This window comes from Rhamphochromis sp. 'chilingali' (genome assembly GCF_963969265.1).
Source record: "Rhamphochromis sp. 'chilingali' genome assembly, chromosome: 8".
NCBI classification, from domain to species: domain Eukaryota; kingdom Metazoa; phylum Chordata; class Actinopteri; order Cichliformes; family Cichlidae; genus Rhamphochromis; species Rhamphochromis sp. 'chilingali'.
Genome location: NC_137935.1, coordinates 906481 through 926057, shown reverse-complemented (window position 1 = coordinate 926057; position 19577 = coordinate 906481). Strand labels below are relative to the sequence as shown.

The 19577-nt window shown below is 43.7% G+C and overlaps 2 protein-coding genes across 2 annotated transcripts; both read right to left on the bottom strand.

The window, feature by feature from the left end:
• Nucleotides 1-471: 471 nt before the first annotated feature.
• Nucleotides 472-1401, bottom strand: LOC308401022 (olfactory receptor 52K1-like; the record flags this gene model as incomplete). The annotated part of the gene is made up of 1 exon (XM_080889088.1): nucleotides 472-1401. One exon carries the CDS (start codon nucleotides 1399-1401, stop codon nucleotides 472-474), a length of 930 nt encoding a protein of 309 aa, XP_080745214.1.
• A 12063-nt stretch (nucleotides 1402-13464) lies between these two features.
• LOC308401021 (olfactory receptor 52K1-like) lies at nucleotides 13465-14418 on the bottom strand (the record flags this gene model as incomplete). Its single annotated transcript, XM_080889087.1, has 1 exon — nucleotides 13465-14418. The coding sequence occupies one exon, from the start codon at nucleotides 14416-14418 to the stop codon at nucleotides 13465-13467; it is 954 nt and encodes a 317-aa protein (XP_080745213.1).
• Between the last annotated feature and the right edge of the window lie 5159 nt (nucleotides 14419-19577).

Below are 19577 nucleotides of genomic sequence, written 5' to 3'. Positions count from 1 at the left end.
ATTTTTTTTCTAGTTTTCACGGTGCTTCATGAATGTGAGAGGAGATAAAAAGGGAAAAATTGTGGACATCCGTACAAAGTGGGATTTCTTTGGACCAGAGTAGATACACTGCTTGAGTGTAATGTTTTATCTGAGTGGTGTAGCATACATAGCAGGTGTGATAGCAGTACACTGACACCTGGTGACTATATTGCTGTACTACACCATTCTGAGTGCCAGTGTCTCTAAAGACATGAAGATGCAGATGTTTAAACCGTTTTCCCCCCCCTGATTTATTCAACTGCTATGTTATAGTCATAGTTAATTTCTATATGGTAATGTTCTTCTCAGCATCTGATTGTCAAATACATACCATACAAAATAAAATGAATTGCACATATGTAAGGCATCATATGTTATTATATGTTTAATAAATATAAAGAAAATTCCAAGTTATTGAAATATTTATATTTGCTCTGAAAAAAATATGGGTCAGACTCTCAGTGTATTGAGGATGTGCTGTCGGATCTCCTTAGTTCTGATGCCGTAGATGATCGGGTTGAAACAGCTTGGAAAGAACAGGTACAGTATGCTGAAGAAAATCCTAATGGCTGCAGGGAGACCGTTTCTTATTCGATATGAGAGGAAAGCTGTGAGTATGATGGTCAGACTAACAGTCATGACCACGATGTGCGTTACACAGGTGTGAAGAGCTTTGGCACTTGACTTTCCTGAGCTCAACACAGAGCTGAATATGACTGTGTAAGAGGCAGTGATGAGGAAGAAGTCAGTCACAGGGACAGAGAAGACTGAGATCAACCCCACCAGGCTGTTAATGGTGGTGCTTCCACAGGCCAGCTCCACCAAGGCCATGTGCTCACAGAAGCAGTGGTTTATCACATTTCTCAGACAGAATGGCAATTTTCCAGCCAGACTGACCACCACCAAGACAGCAAACATATTTCTGATGGAAAAAGGGATTACAAATTTAAGAAATCTTGCTAAAGCCATTTGTTCTTGATAGTGGAGCGGGGTGCAGACGGCAAAGTAACGATCTAGAGCCATCCACAGCAGCAGAGTGGACTGAAAGGCTCCTAACAAGTGAATGAAATACATCTGAACAAGGCAGCCGATGAGAGAGATCCCCCTCCAGTCGAACAGGAAGCTCAGCAGCATGTGGGGAACAAAGAATACAGGGAGGCTGAGGTCAATGCACGCCATGCTGGCAATGAGGATGTACATCGGCGAGTGGAGGCTTCTCTGTGAAACGATCACGTACACCAGCAGGGAGTTAGCAAACAGTGACACAACAAACATGAAGGAGAACGGGATGAAGAGGAACGGCCTCAGCTCTCCGAGTTCACTAAAGCCATCCAGGAAGAAATATTTGTGTGAGGAGATGTTCTCCTTCACTGCCTCCATCTCTGTCGCCTCCCCAACCCTCCTAGTTTTTAGCTGGATCAGGCTGAAATGAGACAAAAAATCAGAATAATCCACAGTGGTTTAATACAAATTGAAAGAACTGATAAAGAAAGCTGGAGCCAAAGACACAGACTCTGTGTTCTGTTGACACTTCAACCTTCCAGCGTTGGCTAACAGACGGTTAACCCCTTTTTATAGAATACAGCTTGTAGTTTCTCTTTGCAGCATAAAAATAATTTGTTTAACAGCACTCAGTAGACTGACCAATACTCAAAGCAATGGGAAAGTCCAAACTCTCACTCACAGATAAGAGGAAATGAGTTAAGATCTTTAGAAACAACCGAGGAACCACAAAGTCCCAACCCTGCCATGAACGACAAACTGCTGCAACACCAGTGTCACTGTTTAGGCCTCTTGCATGAAAGTGTGATACATACAACAGTCGTCTTTACACACATTGATATCTTCTAAACAGAGATGGTGCGCCATGTTTTATGTGTGTCCACAGAATTCTGAAATCCATGAATGTGGCTCAAGGACGATCTACAATAAACATTCAACAGTTAGAGCTGTTTCTGTTTGTCAGATGCTGATTGAATCAAGGAGCTCCTTCACAGTTTTCACATGGACTCTTTTCTTATTCAGAACTACATAAGCTTTATCCATGACATAAATATTGGAAGCTGAACCTACAAATGTTAGAGGATTTATGGAGAAATCTTCATTACACAGTTGTATGATTTCCACCTCACTCTTTCTTTACTTTGTAGTCACATTTTAATTCTACTTGCGGTTCAGACTCTCAGCTATTTCATGTCAGTGGAGCCCTCCCTCCCCTCTTCACTTCTCACCATTCTTGTATGTTTTTTTCTACCTTGCCTTTGACTCAAAGGTCAACTTTAGTATGTTTAATATTCAAGTAACAACAGTTAAGAAGTGATAAAAATCTGATAAAAACAGGAGACTCAGACGGTGTGGTGTGCTTTCCACCGCATGGAAAGTTTGAACTGGCTCAACATCAGCTGTTAGTGAAAAACACACGAGCAGCACAAATGATCACAGCAAACAAACCTCACTCACAGCCGAGGCAGCTCATGTGTCCTCTCAGAGTTCACAGGGTTCACATTGAAGACAACACTGAAAGCACACTCAGAACAATCGGTTCAGTGAAAAATCAGTCAGTTCCTCAGAAATATTAGAGTACGGGAACTCTCTGCTGCATATAAAGAAGAATGAAGACTTTTATGAAAGATTATTCATAAAGAGTCAGAGGTTACCTAATTGTTCCTGAATGGAAATAAATGAGCAGGCTTGACTTGCTGACTGTGTGCCTCGATTGCAGGCGGATGGTGTCAAACCCTGATCCACCTCCATCCATTCCTCCATCCACCTGTCCCTGCTGATCTGACTGAGCACTTTAATACTCTCCGTCTGACGCGACCACTTTGCAACCCTGTTGGTGTGACCAGCTGAATATCACAGAACACATGGTCAAAATAACAGACACACTGTGGGAAAATGTAAAGAATGCAGTGTGTATGAACATCACTGTGTTGATGAACTAATGCTAAAGCCCTGATGCTAAATTCAAACAGCACACTGCAGTTTGTGTCCTGTTTTTAGACTTGTGTTTTGATCTTTACTTTCAGTTTTACTTCCTGTTTACTTCCAGGCACCAACAATGCTTGTTCCAGTAACCCTGTAGGTGGAACGATGACATGCGTTCAGCTGTGTTGTTGGCAGTTGTGCTGTGCGGCCTGTTAGATCTCTTACATCTTGTGTCTTATGTGAGAAGCTTGTAATGACTCCAGCTTCTTTACAAAACTGCCTGCTGTTTGTCACCGACTATGTTCACTGTTTTTATGGACAGAATTTCCAGGTGGGACAAGTGATGGAAGTTTTTCACCTTGGTGGCATCAGGATCTCTTCTATGTTGGTTGCAGACTATGCGGTTGTTTTGGCTGTATAAGGTAGTGGCCTCCACCTGTCAGTGAAGTAGTTTACTGCTGAGTGTGAAGCGGCAGGAAGGAGAATGAACACCTCCAAGTCTGAGGCCTTGGTTTGAGTGAACACTTCAGGTCAGGGAAGAGTTGGTGTCCCAAGTGGAGGAGTTTAAAAAATTATATTTTTTAAGGGATCTTTCCTTTCGGGCTTGGTTAGCCTGTGTGACCTCGGAGGCAGCTGATAGGGAACCCACAGGCCAAATGGAACGCGCCACGGGCTGTGGCTGAAGCAAAAACTCTGGTGTGGGAGGAGTTCGGAGAGGCAATGGAAAAAGACGTTCGGACTGCCTCGAAGAGATTCTGACAAACCGTCAGGCGTCTCAGGAGGGGAAAGCGGTGCTCTACCTGCACTGTGTATAGTGTGGGGGGAGCGCTGCTGACTTCGACTGAGAAAATTGTCGGGCGGTGGAAGGAATATGTTGAGGACCTCCTTAATCCCACTGACCTCCTTAATCCCCAGCAGAGTCTGAGGACAAAGGGCATGACCCGCCAATCTCTGGGGGCGAGGTCACTGAGGCAGCTAAACAACTTCTTGGTGGCAGAGCCCCTGGGGTGGATGAGGTCCGCCCTGAGTTCCGGAAGGCTCTGGAAGTTGTAGGGCTGTCCTGGTTGACACGCCTCTACAATGTTGCATGGAGATCAGGGGCAGTACCCCTGGACAGGCAGACCGGGGTGGTGCTTCCCATCTTTGATAAAGCGGACCGGAGGGTGTGTTCCAACTACACGGGAATCACATTCCGCAGCCTCCTTGGAAAGTCTATGCCAGGGTGCTGGAAAGGAGAGTGCGTCCATTAGTCGAACCTCGGATACAGGAGGAACAAAGTGGTTTTCGTCCTGGTTGCGGAACACTGGACCAGCTCTTTATCCTCTCAAGGATACTCAAGGGCGCATGGGAGTTTGCCCAACCAGTCTACATGTGTTTTGTGGACTTGGAGAAGGCATTAGTCTTCTCAGTCTAAACCACAGGTCCCTCGGGGGGTCTTGTGGGGGGTGCTCCGGGAGTATGGGGTGTCTGGACAATTGCTACGGGCCATTCAGTCCTTATACAACCGTTGCAAGAGCTCTGTCTGCAAAGCTGGCAATAAGTTGGACTCGTTCCTGGTGGGTGATGGGCTGCGCCACAGCTGCCAGTTGTCACCGATTCTGTTCATAATCTTTATAGACAGAATTTCAAGGCACAGCCAAGTGGCGGAGGGCTTTTACTTAGGTGGCCTCAGAATCTCAGCCCTGCTTTTTGTGGATGATGGGGTTCTGTTGGCTTCATCGGGTGATGCCCTCCAGCTCGCACTAGAATGTTCGCAGCAGACCCAGGACATGCCGGAGAGATCATATTTCTTGGCTGGCCTAGGAACACCTTGTTGTTCCCCCAGACAAGCTGGAGGGCTTCTCTGCTTAGGCTGCTGCCCCCGCGACCCGGCCCCGCATAAGCTGAAGAAGATGGAAGGATGGACACAATTTTTATTTAATTTTTGTTTAACGAGGAAAATATGAATCTTGAAAATAAAAATCTCTTTAGCAAAAGTGTTGTGGCTAAGACAGGCATCAGTAGTTCAATCAGCAGTAATGTTATAGCCTAGTAAAATACCAACTACAAAATATTCAATACAAAAAACAAAAAAACAAAGCACCTTGTTCTGTATTTTAGGATTATTATTTTTGCATATAGCACATTGAAAAATGCAGTGTGATGTTAGGGTCAGAGTGAGGGCACAGTGGGGACTCTTCCATCATGTATACTGTGTCTTTGCACATTAATGAGTCTCAGACGAGCTTCTCATTGTTTCATCAACAGCAACTGTGATGCAAAACAAGACCCGACCTCAGAGGCCTGTAGCCACTCGGACACTCTGGAGGATTGAACCAGCTACAGGCCAATTAACACACAGTACAGCACGGGGAATAATGGAAGGGGACTCTTCAGAGCGGCTTTGGGACTCTGCTTTGGTGTTTATGCTCCTGTGAGGTGACCACAAGAAAGCTGTTTTGTTTCCTGCAACAACCACACAAACACAAAGTTTGTTACATTCCTCCATAAAAAGGAAAATAATGTGGACAATACTGCATATTAATCAGTTGTTGCATTTTTGAGGTGTGTCAGTGTAGTTCCATTTTTTCTGACTGGCCACAGGCCTCCGAGGCCGAGCCTTGTGTTGCATCACAGTTGCTGAGGAGGATGAAAGAATGAGGAGCTCGTCTGGGACTCATTAACGTGCAAACACACAGTATACATGATGAAAGAGTCCCCACTGTGCCCTCACTCTGACCCTAACAGCACACTGCAATTTTCAATGTTTTATATCCATAAAATAAGCTTAAAATAAATCATTTAGCTTTACTCCTCAGTATTACAGAACTGCAATAAAGTTCTTTGGACTGCAGTTCGGGTTCATGTGTTTCCTCTGTAACAACATGCGTGTCATGTTTAGCCGAACTCAGTGTGTGAGAGGATGTCACAGCTGATTGAATCATTTATGAAATTATGCTGCAGAAATCAAACTGAGATTGGTGGCTTGCATCATAGTAGGCCCTGGCATTCACCCTAGTTTGATTTTTGATTTGGTATGGCTGTATGACGGTTTTTAAAACTTAAATGAGAGAAATGTAGTTTGATTTCCGGTGAAGGTTAAATGTTTCTTTCTCTTTCTTTTCAGGCTGATTGAACTGAAAAGCTATTAGGAAGGAGGGAGCATGCACACACATTTTATCCTGGATGGCTTTAAAGAAACTTCTTGGATGGAAGGTGAAACATCTTCATGAAAGTTAAAGAAGTCCAGCTGCTTTCTTTCCAAGCTCCACAGACTACCACGAGTTGGATGACTGAGAACCTACACAGACCTGTTAGTGAATGGTTTGATAATTAGTCAAAATAATGATTTATTCTGTATTTCAGCAACCAGTTTACACCAGGAACAAACAAAAACAAACGAAAATTACTTAAACATAAACAAATCACAAAGAAAGAATATTACAGTAGCCACAACTGGACCAAAGAGCTTAGCCTTGTCTACCTCAGTTGGAATACCCAAATGTTTGATCATCTATCATCCACCTGGGCCTTACACAGAGTTTCTGTCTGATTTCTCAGACTTTTTACCTGATTTAGTGATCAGCTCAGATAAAATAATTATTGTGGGTGATTTTAACATCCATGTAGAAGCTAAAAATGACATCCTCAACATATGTCTGTGAAGGTTCTCAGTCATCCAGGTCATCGTAGTCAAAGGAGCTTGCACCCCACCATTTGACCTTAGAACTGAAGAAGCTTCTCAGATGAGAGGTGAAACGTCTTCAAGCAACTTAAAGAAGTCCTCAACATAGCATTTTTTTCAGGGTGGGTGGAAGGGAGGACCCAGATGTGAACTCTTGGAGAGCAGACAGTGAATTTATTTACAGTGATAAATTAGTCCAATAGGCAATGCAAGTGTGCAAACAATCATCAGTGAGCCTTCCCCATTTCTCCTGTGGTGCGTGGTACCACCTTCTGTCACTTTCCCAGCAATGACCTGTGCTCATGATTCCTCAACTCCTTCCTCCCTGTTGGAAATCCTTGAGCAGGCAAACACAGCAAACAGTCTCTTCTCTCACTTCACTCAGTTTAGACACCAGAGTTAATACCAGGCTTGGTGAAATATTCCAGCGCTGACTGTCACCGTCTGTCAACAGCTGGGATGCTGAATCAACTCAGCTCCCACGTAGAGGTGCTTCCAGGTCGGATGTCCTTCAGCGCCTGACTTCCAGAAGTGCAACTTCCTTAAACAACACCAGGAATGGAGAGGGAGAAAAACGGGAGAAGGAAAAAAACAACCAAAACAAATCCCACAGGCAGGTGTTGCGTCTCAACACTTCACCAAGTTTTTTGATTCCTCATAGGCATCTGATGGAAGACAACACACTGCTCAGTAGATCATTTAACACTTTTATTCACTTCTAGAAGGGAGATGTGTCCTGCATGGCACACTGCCGTGACGTGCACTTAACAGTTTTATTCCAAGCTGTCCCTGTTAGGTTTATGTTGTTGGATTGTTATTTATGCTTAGAAATATTCAATTCAATTAAATTTTATTTATATAGCGCCAAATCACAACAAAAGTCGCCTCAAGGCGCTTATATAATATATAACCATATATTCTTAGAGGTGTATAATCGATTGTGTAGTGATAGTATGTTTGATCCTTAGCAGGCTGCAAAGACTCTGTGTGCCTCCCAGAGCACTGTGGCATAAACACACATCTTAAGGTCATGAGAGAGGTCATACCTTCTCTTACTGATTTATACTATGGGAGGACACCTACTCTGTATCTGCTATAAAAGCCCTTTGTTTAGGTGGACTGCTGGACTCCTGGTACCAGCAGGTCTGGGGAGTCTTCACAGGTTCACATACCGCAAAGAATGACGGCCCTTTGGTGGCCCAGATCTGGTTTGCCAAAGGTGGCCCACACATTGGCCAGCACAAGGCCAGTTGCAGACACACTGGTGGTCCTTTGCTGGCCCATGTGTGGATTACCTCTGGAAAACCTGGTCTGGGCAACCAAAGGGCCATCATTTTAGAGGTATGTGGGCCAGATATGGCATGCCATCGCATAAACAGTGGCGTCATTGCCAGACCTGGCGCACATCTGGTTGACATACACTCTGCCATGACACCAGTCAGTCAGAAGTGCCAGCTTGATACCAGATCCGGGCCAGACCTGTTTTCTATAAGCCTGGGCCACATAAACCAAACCACAAATGAGCCAGATGTGGCATGCCATCACATAGACAGTGCCACCTATGCCAGGCCTGGCCCATATCTGGATGACATACGTCTTATCATGCCAGAAGTCAGCCAGCAGTGCCGGCTTGATACCAGATCCGGGCCAGACCTGCTTGCTATGTGGGTTCATGAGTAAATCATATGAGCCTTATATGATTGACCATATGAAGCAAGCTAAAGCTGATGCAAGTCTTTTATAAGTTTTTCTATTTCTTTTCCATATGGGGTGACACAGTCTAATGTGTTATTAGATTCAATTGGCTTCTCTCAAAATGTAAAAGAACCCACCCACCACTTTAATCACACTCTAGATCTTGTTTTAACATATGGCATAGAAACTGAACATGTAACAGTGTTTCCTGAAAACCCTCTGCTGTCTGATCATTTCCTGATAACATTTACATTTACAATAATTGATTACACAGCAGTGGAGAGTAGACTTTATCACAGTAGATGTCTTTCTGGAATTCTGTAACTAAGTTTAAGAATATAATCCACCCACAGAGCAGCTACCTGAACGCTACTCCAACAGGTTGATTATTGGACTGGACTCACCCAGGCTGCTACCTCACAGTCTGGCATCACTTTGCCTTCTGACAAAGTAAGACATACAGACTGTTACTGGACTGTTATTCATTCAATTCTCTGAACCATCCTGACTCTCCTCTCCCTCTGTTTCATTGCCCTAGACCACCATCTCTCAGCAACCTTTTTCTTTACAAAAAACTGGAGCTAAATAATGATACTCTTCCAGAACTGCTGACAGGTCTAGGGAAGAGGCTGGTTCAGTAGGACAATTCAATTCAATTCAATTCAATTCAATTCATATAGCGCCAAATCACAACAACAGTCGCTTCAAGGCGCTTTATATTGTAAGGTAGAGCAGCGGGCATTTTGTTCGGTGTAGCAGAACGCAAAAACTGTTCAGGGCACAAAGAACTCCAACCGTAATTCTACCCCTCTCTCAAACAATCTGAGGGTTATGATGTTTAAACCAAGGCTAGCCCAACACCAATCCGGTGTGGGGAGCATTGAAAAGAAAAAGAATGATATGTTCAGTGTGATTACTGGAGAGGAAAAGAGTGATGTCCTCGGTGCAGTGTGTGACTACTGCCAGCGGGCTACCGTTGATCGTTGCTACTTGGAGTGTCTCTGGTAGAGGCATCACCGGGAAGCCTAACTCACAGGCTAGTGGCTCGTCCAGAAAACTTTGTTCTGCACCTGAGTCAATCAAAGCACTGCATGGGTGAGTTAGAGAACGAAAGATTAGTTTAGCAGAACAACTTGGGTGGGAAACAAAGTTAGCAATGGCGCCCGTCCTCTGGATGTCTGGAGTTTTGATCTCCTCCATACCTGCTTCATACCCTGGAGGACGGGGCTGTGGCCCCCCCACACTCCCTAGCAGATCGTTACATGGAGAAACCTCTGGAATGCAAGCATGCTGATCCACACAGGTATGCACACAGGTGTACACACGGGTATTCACAGACGCGGACTACAGCTTTCTTGGCTGCTGCCTCAAAGCACATTGTGCGCTGTCTATCTTGCATGCTGCACAATATCGTTTATTATTTAGTATCTACTGATATCTACTGCTAGCTAGTTTATTGTGACGGTGCTGGTTTTTTTATTATGTTGCTCTTTGTTGTTTGCTGTCTCCTCTGTTTTTTTTCTCCATACAGGTGACCCAGGAGTTTTGTTTTTTTTGTTGTTTGTCTTTTTTTTTTTTTCTTTCTTCCCCCCTTCTCACCGTCTCTTCTCCCCTCTGGTTTTCTTTCTCTCCCTCTCTTTCTTTCATTCTTTCTCCCTGTCCTATCCCCCAGTCATGTCTGTCCCGTTTGTAGCAACTGAAAATAAAATAAATTCATAATTATAATAAAGGCCAATCAAATGGACCAATACGGCAAGGCCATGATGATCCACTTGGTAAAATAAATCCGCTTGGCATCTTTCTTGGCCTTAAGACAACAATTCTGATGCTAAAGATCCAAACGGGACAAAAAAAAAAAAAAAAAAAAAAAAAAAAAGCAATGGCGCCCGTCAGACTCCCCACACTCACTGGCGGTCGGACTCTTTTACTGGTGTGGGAAACTTATCTGAGAAATGTCCCTTCATAACATGCCGACCCAGGACCCAGGAGTGGAGATTTAGAAGGAATAGACAGTGCGTTTTATTTAAAGTGAGAAGAGTTCAGTGACAGTTCAATGTGCAAGCTGTCCCAGATTGAATCTGTGTACGTGATTCCTTCTCGAGCAATCTCCTCTCTGTCGTATGTCATCCAGATGTGGGCCAGGCCTTGCATAGATGGCACTGTTTATGTGATGGCATGCCATATCTGGACCGATTATGGTTTGGTCAGGGGCAGGGGCGATTCTAGGATCAGCGCTTTGGGGGTGCTGAGCACCCAGAGAGCTGCCTTGGTTTGGGTGAACACTTCAGGTCAGGGAAGAGTTGGTGTCCCAAGTGGAGGAGTTTAAGTATCTCTAGGTGTTATTCATAAGGAGAGAGATTAACAGACAGATCAGTGCAGCATCTGCAGTAATGCAGAAGCTGTACTAGTATGTTGTGGTGAAAAGAGAGCTGAGCATAAAAGCAAAACTGCCAATTTAACCAGTCAGTGTATGTTAAAAATCACAAGTCCCAAATGCTTTCCCAACTTCCCTACACCACATGTATCCTGTCAATTTGTTGGACATGCTCAGAAGTCTACATAACACCAGTTACACCAGAGCTCTGTATTAAACTTACGGAAATGGAAATGCTAAGATGGTGAATGCTGGAAAATTGATTTAGAAGCTCCGCCATCAGATCATGATGAGGAGGAAGGAAGAAGACCCCAACAAGAGAGGATAACCCCAGAGTATCTACAAGACTACAAAAACCAAAGTTCTTGACAAGGCCCTGAAGCAACCACGAAAGGGTGCCTTAATTGTTCCAGACATTTCAAAGCCTAATTTATTAAGAAAGGAAGTAACACAGCGGAGGGGTTTGGTAAGAGATTTAATTAGAGTTGAAAGATATAAACACAACACAGCCTATCATACCCATGCGTATACAGAGGAACCCTGCGTTCAAAAAGCATGGCTCGTGTAAGTTATTTCGGACTCTTAATTAAGCCAGGGCTATATGGGATCCACAGTGTAAAGACAAAGGGCTCCTCGGTGGCCCTCTGAACATACGCAGCATGGCCTCTAAGAGGGAACAAATGGAACATCTCCCCATTAATTCAAATGTTGATTTTATGGGACTTTCGAAAACTTCTTCACCTCTTTTCAGCCGACAGCAGCCAATTGCTCACCATTAAACAACTACTACTTTTAACGAAACTTCAGCTTGTTCAGTTTTTTCCAGCTGACTGTTTTCATTGGTCAATATTTTTGTGAATTTATTGCAATTGTGCAAAGTTTTATGATTTCAGCAACTTTTCTAATATGGACTTCAGCTTCGTCAGTTGTCTTCAGCAGCCTGTTCATCCTTTTCTCCTTTTTTGGGCAGGTGAAGAAGTATAGCTTCTTCACCTCTTTTCATCACCACTTCATCTTCTTGACCTCTTTTCAGCTGACAGCATAGCTTCTTCACCCCTCCCCTTTTTTTAGCAGACACTTCAGCTTCTTTATAGGGCGATCGTGGCTCAAGAGTTGGGAGTTGTACACATCTTGTACAGACAATGAGACAATTTTTAGAGATATGGTCAGACACAGAAGCTCCTCTTTCTAACATCTTTTCCCAAATATGGCGATGATTTCAGGCCCTGGAGGTCCCCGTGGACTTGTCCTCCTGTTGACCCATCTTCTGTCGCCTGTTACTAAGTAAACTCAAATGCCACAGGTTCCAACAAGAAGCTGAATACATTCAGGCCTTCACTCAAGCCTGTTTCTAGATTATATGTACTATATGTGTTTTGTAAGCGTGTATGCAGTTTTAACCTTCTGTTGCTCTAAGTCACCTACACAATAGATTGCCTGGACATTCGCGCCAAACAAAGCTTGAGACCTTTAATGACTGAGCTTTAACTCTTTAATGAGCACAAAATGCCATGTGTATACAATGGTCTTAGCTGTACCTGTAATAAAAAGGTTAATGTAAAGTCAGCAGGTTTTAATAAACATCTTAATGCAGTATCAATACTATAGATTATATCATTAATGATGCAGAATATATTGTAGCCATAAAATAACTGAGACTGGGTGGCGCAGGTCTGAATCCTTCACCTTGCACCTGGTGCAGTGAATCTTCCCTGCTCGCGTTCCCTCTGTTTTCTTGACACTCTTCAGTGTACCCTTTCACATCTTTTCAAGCAGACACTTCTGCTTCTTCAGCTGTTTTCGGCAGATAATTTCCGCTACACGATCGTGGCTCAAGAGTTGGGAGTTCGCCTTGTAATCGGAAGGTTGCCGGTTCGAGCCCCGGCTTGGACAGTCTCGGTCGTTGTGTCCTTGGGCAAGACACTTCACCCGTTGCCTACTGGTGGTGGTCAGAGGGCCCGGTGGCGCCAGTGTCCGGCAGCCTCGCCTCTGTCAGTGCGCCCCAGGGTGGCTGTGGCTACAATGTAGCTGCCATCACCAGTGTGTGAATGGGTGGATGACAGGTTGTGTAAAGCGCTTTGGGGTCCTTAGGGACTAGAAAAGCGCTATACAAATACAGGCCATTTACCATTTACACGGCAGTCACGCTGCATTTTCGCAGGAAATGCAACTTTTTATAGTTTTACTTGAAACGTAACAGAACATTTGATTATTATTTTTCATTATATTATCTTCCTGGTTATGAAATTAAATAATAAACACAAATTAAATAATTCTGAATTGTATTTTATTTATTTTAATTGACCATCAGTTGTTGAGTATATTCAGACACTGGTACATTATTATAATGCATGTGGAAATTTTCGTTATCTGGACCTCCTTAAATTTTAATTGAATGCCGCTGACCTAAAGGGGCATTCATTCAGTCTAACTCTTCCTTGTTGGATCTAATGAATGAATAAACACTTTTCAAGGAAACAGATTCTTTAGTGTTCCTTTCTTTGCTTTTCAACCATGATCTATGTGCCTTCTTCAAGATGGATTTGAAGAAGGAGACAGCTCTTTCACTGTTTTAGTTTTTGCATGCTCTAATACAAATGAACACATCAAATTCAACATGTACTAGCATCTTGTGAAAATCCCTAGTCATAGGAGTGGAGTACACCTTTCACCTTTCATTTTAGGGTTAAGAATAGAGCATCTCGAATAGTGCCCTGCTTGATGAGGACGTATAAAAACCTGAAGTTTTCATGAGACAGCTGGGGAGTTGGCCTTTTGATAATCATTTGTTAGTAACTGGGCTCATCTGGCAAATGTGACAGCAAGTCAGTCTCTTGAGGATGTGCTGTCGGATCTCATTGGTCCTAATGCCGTAGACAACTGGGTTGAAACAGCTTGGAAAAAGCAGGTACATGGTGCTGAAGAAAACTCGACTGGCTGCAGGGAGGCCGTTTCTGATCCGATATGACAGGAAAGCAGTCAGAGCCAGAATGAGGCTGACTGTGATGACCATGATGTGAGTGATGCAGGTGTGAAGTGCTTTTACACCTGACCTGCTGGACTTCAGCACAGAGCTGAATATCACCACATAGGAGGCAGCGATGAAGACAAAGTCAAGAACAGGAATGAGAAACACGGCCATCAAACCCACGAGGTTATTGATGGTGGTGCTTCCACAGGCCAGCTCCACCAAGGCCATGTGCTCACAGAAACAGTGGTTTATCACATTTCTCAAACAGAATGGCAATTTTCCAGCCAGACATACAAGGAGTGTGATCATGAGAACATTTCTGACAACAAGTGGTATTAAAAATGCAATGAATCTCGATAAGATCATGTGATTGTGGTAGTAAAGGGGTGTGCAGATGGCAAAGTAGCGATCCAGAGCCATCCATACCAGCAGAGTGGACTGAAAAGTTCCAAAAAAGTGGATGAAGTGCATCTGAACAAGGCAGCCGATGAGAGAGATCCCCCTCCAGTCGAACAGGAAGCTCAGCAGCATGTGGGGAACAAAGAATACAGGGAGGCTGAGGTCAATGCACGCCATGCTGGCAATGAGGATGTACATCGGCGAGTGGAGGCTTCTCTGTGAAACGATCACGTACACCAGCAGGGAGTTAGCAAACAGTGACACAACAAACATGAAGGAGAACGGGATGAAGAGGAACGGCCTCAGCTCTCCGAGTTCACTAAAGCCATCCAGGATAAAATGTGTGTGCAAAGAGACGTTCTCCATGCTCCCTCTTTCCTAAAAGGTTTTCCGTTCAACCAGCCTGAAAACAAAGAGAAAGAAACCTTTAACCTTTAATTAAACCTCCATTTGGTGATATACAAATAAAACTGAACTGAGTGTATTTAGACAACATTAAAGAGCAAACAGCATCACTGAGATATTAAATGATGTCAATGATGATCTATTAATACTCCACACTACAACACACATCCTGTATGAAACTCTTCAAGCTGTTAAGATGAATCATTAGTTATGTTGTGTTGCTCCATGTGCTAAGTGATGTCCAGGTCCAGTTGTCTGCTCTGTAACATGCATTGTGTAAGACATGGTAGCAGTGAATCATTTCCTCTTGCTGAGCTTTGTCCACTGACAGGGAAAACAGAAATATTCGAGGGGAAGCACGGAGGCCTACTTCACAATGGCTTGGTTTTACTTGAAAACAACCTGAAAACAGCAGCATTCAAAACATTTTCAAGAAAATTCTTAACATGAAATATTGTCAACATCATAGTGAAAAGAGAGCTGAGCTCGAAGAGAGACAAACCTTAAGCAGACATGAACTCAGCCAATGCAGTGAGATAACTTCTTGTCTGCTTAACAGCAAATACCTGCCAGAGAAGAAATATAAGAAATGAATGGCATGAAACATTTCTATAACGAGACATGAGAGGGCTGGACCAGGTGACCCTGGATCCTCCCTTAGTTATGCTGCAATAGACGTAGGCTGCCGGGGATTCCCATGATGCATTGAGTTTTTCCTTTCCAGTCACCTTTCTCACTCACTATGTGTTAACAGACCTCTCTGCATTGAATCATATCTGTTATTAACCTCTGTCTCTCTTCCACAGCATGTCTTTATCCTGTCTTCCTTCTCTCTCCCCAACCAATCACAGCAGATGGCCGCCCCTCCCTGAGCCTGGTTCTGCCGGATGTTTCTTCCTGTTAAAAGGGAGTTTTTCCTTCCCACTGTCGCCAAAGTGCTGCTCATAGGGGGTCATATGATTGTTGGGTTTTTCTCTGTATCTATGAAGCGCCTTGAGGCGACTTATGTTGTGATTTGGCGCTATATAAATAAAAGTGAATTGAACAGGAAACTCAGCTTGGGTAAATTACACACAATGAGACAGAGGACGCAAAGCTAAACATAACACGTGAGACAGAGAACGAAGGTACCTTCAAAATAAGAGAACCAAAGCAAAATATGGTACACACAGACAGGAGACTACCAAAGTAAAACAGGAAGTAATGGAAACATACACACAGAGGGGCAGGCAGACAAACAGGGCCTGTCTCAATAGCTGTGTCCCAATTTAGGGTCTGCATCCTTCGGAGGCTGCATTTAAAGCCCAATTACATCACAGTGACGTGACGAAGACTGCCCCAATTTGAAGCCTGCTCCAAATGTGGCCAAAAATCTGTGCTTCCCCAAATTTGAAAGATTGGAGGTGTATCCTTCCTGCGCCTACCCATCCTACAATTCATAGTGCGGTGGGTGTGGATAATTTTTTTGAAAAAAACGGCAGATGGCTGAAGCGGGGCAGCCAAAGAGTAAACTTTCAAAAGTAAGTACTGAATATTGTGTCACTTATTTATGTACAAATGTTTAATAATGAAGAACATTAAAACATTACTGTTGGTCACATGTCGGCAAAGTCATGTGACATTAGTGATGTTTGTACTAACTTGGTTTTAAAGCCTTTAAATATGCGCCGTTCAATAGTCGACCTTAATCTCACAGAGATTGTGATGATTTCATGGATAATTAAAGTCAGTCATATATCCACAAACACAACAAGCTGAAAGTCAGTGATGCTGCTCGGTTTGCAGTCCTGAACATCACGGCACAAGCAGGATTCACTGCACTGTTAATGTTAGCTATGTTATATTGCTGCCTCTGCTCGGTGGTGTCGAGCCAAACGGACTTTAACGTGTGTGTGAACGAGCTGACGGTTCACTCGTTAAGCTGAAAGAAAGATGCTTTAATCACAGCAGTCACACATGTGTCCACTGCACCATCTGGAACTCTTCTTGTTTAGCACTCGTAATAACACAAACACTAAATCCTGCTTCTCTGGTGCTGTTGTGTAGCAGTGTGTACACCTGAGACTGCCACCTGTCTGTCTGTCCTGCACTCTCTCTCTGTTTCTTTCTCTCTGATTGTGGAATAAAAGTATGAACATGTGTTTATAAGTTACACTTGTGTCTGAATCCTGCAGCTTATCACACATTTGATTTCCATGTGTGACGACTGCAAGTGTCCAGAGTGAGGACAGACTGAGGGACCCACTGCTGCACATCATCTGTGAGGCTTTGCAGCCCTGATGATCCACCAGGACAAACTCAGCAGTGTGTGAGGAAGAGGAGGAGGAAGAGCCAGCAGCAGCTGACAGATGGAGAGAATAGACAGACTGTTCCCTGTTTGTGAAGGACTGCTAGAAAAGTTTTTCCACACTGACTGGCCAGTCGACCACACGAGCAGCGACCCAAACCAAAACCATAGAAAATGCACAACATGAGGAAAGACGAGGAAAAAAAAAAGAACTCCCCCCAGACTGAGCTCATGAATCATCACATCTCACAACATAGAAGACATAAGCTTTGAAGGCGTTTGGATGGGGTGGGGCGGTTAGTGTCGGTATGTGTCAGTGTACATGCGCGTGTAAGCGTGAGTGTGTGGTTGTTCCGTGTTCAGCCGAGAGAAAGTGTCCCTTCACTCAGTTAGGCAAAAGTCAACAATCTTAGGTCGACGTGGGTGACCTTGAATGAGGAGGACGAAAGTCACAACAGTCTTATTATCTAAGGGAGAGTTTTGTTATTCCCGTCAGCTTTTGCCTTGAGCATCCAGTTGGCGCCAGGGCCGCATGATATGAATATGGTAGTTGGTTTGGTTAGTGCGAACAAACAGCTTCCAATTTTACAGTTGGTCTAATGTCCGTCACTGGTCACCAGGTCTCTCAATTCCCGTTGTTCTTCTCCAAGATCTTATCCATATTGTGTTCAATAAACACAGTCTGAGTACTCACAGCCCTGCCCATCGTCTATCATGTCGGCCACCTTGTGGGATTTTGAACAGCTGTAGACGCTTCTTGTTCTTTGATAAGCCAGGTCCGAACCAGCTCCAATCAGCCAGAACTCTGTTACCGTGGTTCAGAATTGGTAGATGTCGTTCAATGTCCTCCATCGAGAGTGTCGCCAGACACACGACACAACCGACCATCGAGTATCCGACAGCAACCATAAACTTCAAATATCTTCTCGGTTTATCAAGACATCACATATCTGCAAAAGTGCCCCGACGTTTTCCAAGACGTCTGTTACCCACCAGCTTGATAGTTGACCGGGAGGTCAAGGGACACTAGAGCCCGGTGAGAACAGCGAACTCCCGGCACATCTTTTTCAAACCTCCCACGGTCTTTCACTACTCAGGTTGAACATGATCTATAAGTCTCTTAGATAACTTTTAAATGTTAATGTTTGGTTTATTTTGTGTTTTATTTGTTCGTGAGTGAATTGGTTTGGCTGAGATTAGCTGACTCTGAATTAAATCTAACCTTAAAAATATTTTAACATTTTCACCTGGAACAAAAACAGCAAGGTAAATCCTAGAGTTTCAGAATCCTGCTCCAAAAATGATCAGATTATATTTTAAATATTTGTTCAGTTCTCTTCCAAACCCCAGTGACTGTCTGTTGTAATTTTAAAATATTAAAATAAAAAATATAAGCCTTTTAACATCTCACCTGTGTGTTTTTATTCAGGCATATAGGTATACTATTTTTTATTAATAGAAAGATATCGCTACTCAGGTTAAACATGATATATAAGTCACTTAGATAACTTCTAAATGTTAATGTTTGGTTTATTTCAGTGTTGTATTTGTTCCTGAGTAAATCCGTTTGGCTGAGATTAAAGTTCAGCTTCAAAACATATTAATCACAGTTAAATTAATGCAAGCTGGAAAGCTAACACTAGTTCCATGCTCTACTGCTCCTCCATCGTTGTTTATCTCTGCTAGCCATGGGATGCCAGTTTTGATGTTTTCCATCCCGCCTTTCACTAAGTGCACAAGCAAGTTGGCATGGGGATGCCAGGTTCTGTCACTGTCACTCACAAATGCAGCAGCAAACTTCCTACCATCAAACTGCCAGTTTCTCTGCATAGACTGGGGGAGGCAAAAAAACCAAAAAACACTGGGTTGCCAGTTCCTTTCCCTTCCATCCCTCCATAGCAAAAACCAGCATGCTCTTGGCTCCCAGTTTCTCTGCATAGACTAAAACAAAATAGGCATTGGATTGCCAGGTTCTCATTTATCACTCATTTGCAAACACAGCATCAAGTTTTCCTACCAACAAGTTGAAAGTTTCTCCGCATCTATTGGTGCAAAAGCAGCAGCAAACCCTTCTAGCACTGTGGTGCCAGGCTCTTGCAATATCCGTCACTTGCAAAATGCAGCAGCAAGCTTTTTACCACTGAGTTGCCAGTTCCTGTGCATGGACTTTCTGACCACGTCATGATCCACCTAATCCCCGCGTACAGACAGAGGCTGAAGCTCTCCAAACCTGTCGTGAGGACCAAAAAACGGTGGAGCAACGAGGCTGTGGAGGAGCTTCGCACGTGTTTGGAGTCTACAGACTGGGACACAATGAAGGCTGCTTCTAACAGCTTGGACGAGTTTACGGACACTGTCACCTCCTACAGTGGGGCAAAAAAGTATTTAGTCAGCTACTGATTGTGCAAGTTCCCCCACCTAAAATGATGACAGAGGTCAGTAATTTGCACCAGAGGTACACTTCAACTGTGAGAGACAGAATGTGAAAAAAAAAAAATCCATGAATCCACATGGTAGGATTTGTAAAGAATTTATTCGTAAATCAGGGTGGAAAATAAGTATTTGGTCAATAACAAAAATACAACTCAATACTTTGTAACATAACCTTTGTTGGCAATAACAGAGGTCAAACGTTTACTATAGGTCTTTACCAGGTTTGCACACACAGTAGCTGGTATTTTGGCCCATTCCTCCATGCAGATCTTCTCGAGAGCAGTGATGTTTTGGGGCTGTCGCCGAGCAACACGGACTTTCAACTCCCGCCACAGATTTTCTATGGGGTTGAGGTCTGGAGACTGGCTAGGCCACTCCAGGACTTTCAAATGCTTCTTAC